The following is a 6,657-nucleotide window of genomic DNA, read 5'->3' as shown; positions in this document are numbered from 1 at the left end:
AGTATTTAGTTTAGATAACGATGTGAACAATGAACTTGCCAGCTGATAACGAATAAACAGAGAAGCCAACTCAAAAAAAAAAATTGCTGCAAATGAAATCCTTATCCGTCTTTATTGACGGTCTATTACCGTCAATGTGGAGTTGTATTATCAAAAACACCAAAAATGCCTGATGATTTTCACTTTTGAAATATTTAATTTGTATTCAAGAATCTAATACGATTCTGAAATAAATATAGTCACGTATTAAAATTGAATTGCCCAAAAATTAAAACTTTGAGAATTCATTAAAATGAAACCCCACGCCACTGGTGTTCTCACAATTTTCGCTATAAAACCAAAAGCTGCAAACGAAATTAGTTATTTGAAAATTTCCTGCTGCAAACCTTCAAGTCGTGAAAATTCCCTGTCGACTAAAACCAAAATGGTGCACAAATGGTTAATGGTGATGGTTTTAGGAGTGTCCTCATTTGTAATAGTTTTAGGGGTAAGAATTTATCGTAAATACTATAGTATTGAAAGAAAATTAATAAGTATAAATTTGAAAAATTTTTTACTTGAGGCATTGTTGTAGGCTCCAAGAGCAATAAACTCCGAAAAGGATTTGGAGAGGAGTATAGTAAAATTTCTTGCCCAGGATAAAGAATTTTTGAGAACATTGGAGAAGGCAACTGAATTAGGTAATTATACTTATACTTAATTTATCAAAGTAGGAGTAAATATTTTGCAGACATGACTAACACTAAATGCCTGATTATCGTACTCGATTATTTTTCATCTACTCCATATATATTTTGAGTACGAGGTAACTGAAAAAATCTTTTTTTTGTCAAAATTTCGTTAATACAAATTCAACATTTGAAGTTTGTTAAATTTCCGATCGCTGAAAGGTACTTGGATTTTAATTCATCACCAACCTTTCATTTTCAAGAAGGAATTGTTTTTAAAATATGTGTTTCCGTTAACCAGCTGTCGCACCCCTTCGAAAAACAACCCTCAGAACGACAACTTGTGCGAGCTAAAGATTAATGGGGTCTCACCTTTTAACGTGTGATTCCTAACACGAGTTGGACGATAGCAAGTGAAAATCGATCGTTCAGCCTGGGGTTTGAATTACCGACCAACACGGCGGACAATTCGAGTAAGTGAATAAAGCTTCCACGTCGAACCGACTGGCTATCGACCGACCAATTGTATTATATTAGATTCAAGAACAACTGGTATTAATAGATGAACTCATCTTAGGCGTATTAAACAAAGAACGCAGTAACTGGTATTGATAAAAAAATCTGTTTTACTTTGTGTTATTGCATTATTAATGATAGTTTTTTCATATTTAAATTCCTCAACTCAAACAGAATGTACTCTTTTAATTATATTATTCTTTCCATTACTTGGGGAAGAGTCATTTAAAGAATATTTTTCAGTAAAATAAATTCACATGAGTACAAAAATAAATCGCAAGTACTCATTTAATGATTCGTGTTGAGTATAGTAGATTGTTATTAGACAACACAAATAGCATCAACTCTATCTCGTTTTGTTGTAAAATTCGCGAAGATTAGTTCTTGTTGAAGCATTTATTTCACATTGTGTATATTTCAATTTTGCATCATTATCACTCTTGGTATATATTTAAAAAGAACATCCATCAATTCTAGTGACATCACCAGAAAGCTCAGTTTGATGAGAATCTGAAATGGAGATCAATTTTCAGATTTATTCGGTAGGTACATTAGATTATTATTATTTTTAAATACATCAAACCACCAACATAGTAAACCCATTCAATTCATATGTACCTATGTGACTCTGTGAGAACTTTCATTTCTCTGTAAATGGTAATTCTTATTCCATTATTGTATCAGCTCCTTTATTATCTGAGCTGAAAATATTTTCAGGAGCAATTTGGTTTTCTCAAACAATAAATATTGAATGAAACGTTAATAAAACGAATTTTGATTTGTATTCGATGAAAACTACGTTTATTTAATGTCGTTTTGTATTGGTGTTGTCTCAAAAGTTTGTCTGTTGCAATGTTTTTTATTTCTTTAATATATATCTAATATATGATGATTTTTAAAACAGTAATATTATCAACACGAAAAAACTACTTTTCGGTGAGCAATTTAATTACGAACTCATTATTTCTTGTTGTATTGAAACGATAATAATCGTATAAGTTTTGTAGGAGATATGTTTTTGAAAATTCATTGTTACAGAGCTCCGAAGATGAATTTAATTAAATTCGAAACGTCGGCAAGGAAACAATTGTTTTTTTAAGAAAAAGTTGATCCTGTTACCTAACCAATCTTTCATCAGAAAAATTATTGGATCACTAAACGAGTTAACTGAAAACTACTGTATTGAAAAAATGTGTTTCAATATTGGTTGAAATGCAATGTATAAGGTTTTTTAAATCTAGATGGTTGTTTTGTGTGTGTTATAGAAGTTTGTTCAGCTGTTTCTTTTTTGGATTTCACGAATTATCGCGCCGTAAATATGAATATTGCCTATACAACAGCAGGATTTCTTGACCAATCACAACAATTCTCTTAATATATGTTTTGGAATCTGATATTTCCACAAGCAACTTGTCTTCGTTGTCGTTCATTAGATCAATTGACATTTTTGTTAGTTCTTTCCGCACCGGCTAACCCACCTGAATATGAAGAAAATTTAGCTGATACTTTTATATCCTACAATCGTAACATTTTGTTAAAATTACCTTCAGCATTAGATATGTTCCATTATTAGCTTCCCTAATGAATTTGTTGATCTTCTCGCTGTTGAAGACTTTTGATTTATTTACTCTATAAACACCATTAATATTCTTCTTTTCAAAAAAAGCGATAACTTTTGGGAAAGCGGCACAGCCGCAGTCTTTATGATACTCTTTCATGTTTTAATAAACATAAATTTCGAGAAGAAATCATAAATATTTATCACATATAGTCAGTGGGCATACTTGAAGACTGCCACAATAAATTTTCAATTGTTGGAACACACTTGCAGACTGGTTTCGGGCTGTTTGGCCACTCATCAGTGCAAAGTAGTGTCTATCATCAACATAAAGTCGATAATTTCCGATAATTGAAAATCGAATTCCGTCAGAGTGTTATTCCTCGAGCTAGGCTGAAGCGGCCAACAAACAACAGGTTTGTCATCGCCCCATCTGCCTGTGAACGAGGTAACCATCCGCATATCCGAAATTTGCCCAATTCCTTGTAAAAGGAAAGAAAACTTTTCACATATAGTCAGTGAGCATACTTGAAGACTGGCTATCAAATCATGTATAGGAATAATTCGTTCAGGCCAGTCTCAACTCCCCTCACTGTAGGTTAATGGACTTCTCGGTATTTTCGAAAAATATCCTGTGTGTCCCGTCGAACAGTGCAAGTTCAGCGACTGCAGACGTCTCGGTCTGTCCCAATTGACAATTCTGCTTGTGCTCGACTAGGCGGGTACTAATGCTCTTTTTCGTCTGACCGATATAAACTTTACCACAGTTACATGGAATCCTGTCAACTCCCGCTGATTTGAGTGGATCTCTGCTGTCATTTGCTGATCTCAGATACTCCGATATTTTCCTCGTGTTAATTTTCTCCTCCTGTAGAATTTTCCCGATTTGGTTGGTGACACTTTCTTTGTATGGCACATTGATAGTGTCTTGGGGTTGTTCTTCACTGGTGTTTCTCTTCTTCTCCCTTGAACGCGTGTTTTGAATCGTCGTCTACACCTAATAACTGTTACAAGCGAACGGCTACGACAGAAAAGACATAATCCGCGCTACGCGTTCAAAGGAGAAGAAGAGGAATACCAGTGAAGAGCAACCGCAAGACACTGTCTATGCGACAGTGTCTACATAGAAAGTGACACCAATCGAATCGGAAAAAATCCAAAGGAGGAGAAAAATATAGCAGAGATCCACTCAAATCAGCGGAAGTTCACAGGATTCCATGTAACTGTGGCAAATTTTATATCGGTCAGGCGAAACGGAGCATTAATTGAATAGAACTGGCCGATACTTGATGAAAATCCATATTGAAAAACTAATTAATACATTTCATTGTATGATTTTCACTATAAAGGGTTTAAAAAAAAACCGCGATATGTGTTTCGCTATACAATAACTTACTCAAGCATAAACTGGTTTATGTTCGAGGAAGCTATTGTATAGCGAAACACGTGTCGCGGTTTTTGTAAAACCCTTTACAGTGAAAATCATACAATAAACTGTATTAATTACTTTTTAAAAGGAGCATTGGTACCCGCCTTGTCGAGCACAAGTGGAGTTGCCGATTGGGACAGACCGCGAAGTCTGCAGTCGCTGAACATCCAATGTCCGATGGGAAACACAAGGTATTTTTCTAAAATACCGAAAAGCTAGCAACGTTAAATTATTATTCAACAAGAATGTATTTAGAAGCCATAGAAATAAACAAACACCAATATAACTTCAACAGAAAGGAAGAGAGAACACATCTACCAAAGATCTGGCACACAGCATTGAAAGGCGCAAAAACGAAGACATGTCACCCAAATTGCGCGGGGAAGTACGCGCGAACCCGCCATTGCAGAAAGTGCGCGAAAAATCAGCACTATAAATGACATGAGAGCTTCATTTTCAGTTGATACGTCAAGAAGAGTTGGTATTTCGACCACGCCACTGAAGATGACTGCCGCAGTTGCAGTTGAAACTTTTGGAGATTGTAACCAAAAAAAGACCACGGCAAAACCCGGAAACCAACCAAAACACAAATCATAAATGTGTTCGTACCTGGACTTTCATTTTTCAGGCATTAATTGTGCTGAACCAACAGCTGCTGCATTGGAAATTTCACAAGGCACATTTTCAAACTCACTATCACCGCGGCTTCAAATATTTTATTGCAATAATTGCAAGCAAACTTTACAAAATAAAAAATGTCAACTAATTTCATGTCAAATAGCTTGCAGTAATTATTTCGCTGCTGTGGTAATGATTAACTGCATTTATCAAAACCATACCTATCAAGATTTTCATATTTACAACGACAACGATGTCATTCTTCCCGGCCTAGTCCTGGAAATACTCTTCTCGAAATAGGCCGGAAAAATGTTACTTTCTCAAACAAAAAATACCCGGGAAATACCCGCTTCTCGGTTGGTTGCTGAAAAAGTATAAAAACGAATTGTTTCACATGATCAAATTTGTTTGTTTCACTGCCTTGTAATTCTCACCAGAATGAAACTTAAGCGCAAATATATCTACAAAGAATTCGAATGCGACAGTTGGTTTTATCTGTCCTTGAAGAATATACCTGGGTGAGATGAAGAAATAGATAAATAATAAAATGCTGATCAAATTGTACAAAAATATCTCTTTGACTGAGTTAGTTGTTTTTCCGTAAATATTTCATACTTTCATCTTAGAGATAAATAACAGCTACCAGCTAATTATATTTTTTTTCCTTCAGAAGAATACGTTTTTAACACATCTCCTTGAAAAATTCAGCTTTACTGTAAATCCTCTTCCAGTCGTAATATATTAATTTTTTTATAAAAAATATTCAGAAAGCAGTAACGGTGACTTTACTACACCGCGTTAATTATTAAATATCATCGATTTGATCGTGTTTCAATGGTTTTAATTAGTCACAATGTCCATTACTCATTCAAAATGGGAATGCAACCAATCATAGATATTATTAATTGTAGTTGATGGTCCAGGGGATGGTTTGTTGAGACAGAAAAGGCAATCTGAAGTGGATGAAATGAGTATCGATTCAATTGATAAAGAAGAAAAGAGCGAAGGATTCTTTGATAGAGCTGCTAAGTTTGTGGTGGATCTTTTGCAGAGATTCTTGAAATGGATCAACTCAGACAGCAATTAGGAATATAAATTTATATAATCAAGTGATACATATCAAAGACTTGGTTAAAACTAGTTCTAAAAAATATCAGTTTGTGTAGGAAAAGCGGAAATACTAGAAATGCAGTAAGATGTTTTCAGTAATCATTTTTTTATGATCAATTTGTTTTTAAATCCTATAAACTTAAGACTAAGCATGCTTCTGCAAAGTATTTCTCCCTTTCCTTCACCTTTTTGTAATATATTATATTCACCTGTCACATTGTTTGAATTGCTTTAGTTTAAAAAATTTAGATTGAAATAAAAAAATTACATGTATTTTAGTTAATAATCCAATGTCTGTCAGAAATATAAATAAAAGGCAAACAGACGATGAGGACACTGACCAGACGGAAGGATTTTTCAAAAAGGCAGCAAAATTCATTATGAAATATATAATAGTTAAAGGAGTTGAAATTGTGGCAAGTTGGATTTTTGGTTAAAAGATGATTTATATGTAGAATTTTGTAATTAAAATTGATACCAGTCAGTGTTTTGTTTATTCCATCTCCTCAATAATCTTATTGGTTGGAAACATTATTGAAGTATGTGCCGTAACTAAAATATCTTTGAATGTAATGAAACATTCACTATTTATCCTTTCTCTCAGTCAAAATACTTTTTACTGAAGAATATACGTACACAATGTATATGGACCGTAATCTAGAGATTTTGAAGGTGAAAACATATCTTTACAAAAATAACTCGATCGTTTGAAATAAGGACATTCGACTTCACTATAGTACATTCGGTATTGTCCGAGA

The 6,657-nt window shown here is 33.9% G+C and overlaps 1 protein-coding gene across 2 annotated transcripts; it reads left to right on the top strand.

Moving 5' to 3' along the window:
- The first annotated feature begins 277 nt into the window (after positions 1-277).
- Positions 278-6,383, top strand: LOC111511197 (uncharacterized). 2 transcript variants are annotated; one of them, XM_074169574.1, is made up of 3 exons: positions 278-487; positions 575-680; positions 6,179-6,383. In XM_074169574.1, the coding sequence occupies exons 1-3, from the start codon at positions 293-295 to the stop codon at positions 6,334-6,336; spliced, it is 459 nt and encodes a 152-aa protein (XP_074025675.1). In that variant the 5' UTR covers positions 278-292; the 3' UTR covers positions 6,337-6,383. The 2 variants fall into 2 exon arrangements, with proteins under 2 accessions (XP_074025675.1, XP_023022976.2); XM_023167208.2 differs by having other exon boundaries at positions 5,701-6,383.
- The last annotated feature ends 274 nt before the right edge of the window (positions 6,384-6,657 follow it).

This window comes from Leptinotarsa decemlineata, unplaced genomic scaffold (genome assembly GCF_025532065.1).
Source record: "Leptinotarsa decemlineata unplaced genomic scaffold, Ldec_3_MD MMD2_P_RNA_scaffold_11, whole genome shotgun sequence".
Classification (NCBI taxonomy): domain Eukaryota; kingdom Metazoa; phylum Arthropoda; class Insecta; order Coleoptera; family Chrysomelidae; genus Leptinotarsa; species Leptinotarsa decemlineata.
Note: the sequence above shows the minus strand (reverse complement) of the source record. Positions and strands in the feature narration are given on the sequence as shown.

Coding starts and splice junctions, on each gene's coding strand:
- LOC111511197 (XM_023167208.2), top strand. CDS start 293: ATGAAACCCCACGCCACTGGTGTTCTCACAATTTTCGCTATAAAACCA. Junction 488..574: donor CATTTGTAATAGTTTTAGGG/GTAAGAATTTAT, acceptor GCATTGTTGTAG/GCTCCAAGAGCAATAAACTC. Junction 681..5,700: donor GGAGAAGGCAACTGAATTAG/GTAATTATACTT, acceptor TATTAATTGTAG/TTGATGGTCCAGGGGATGGT.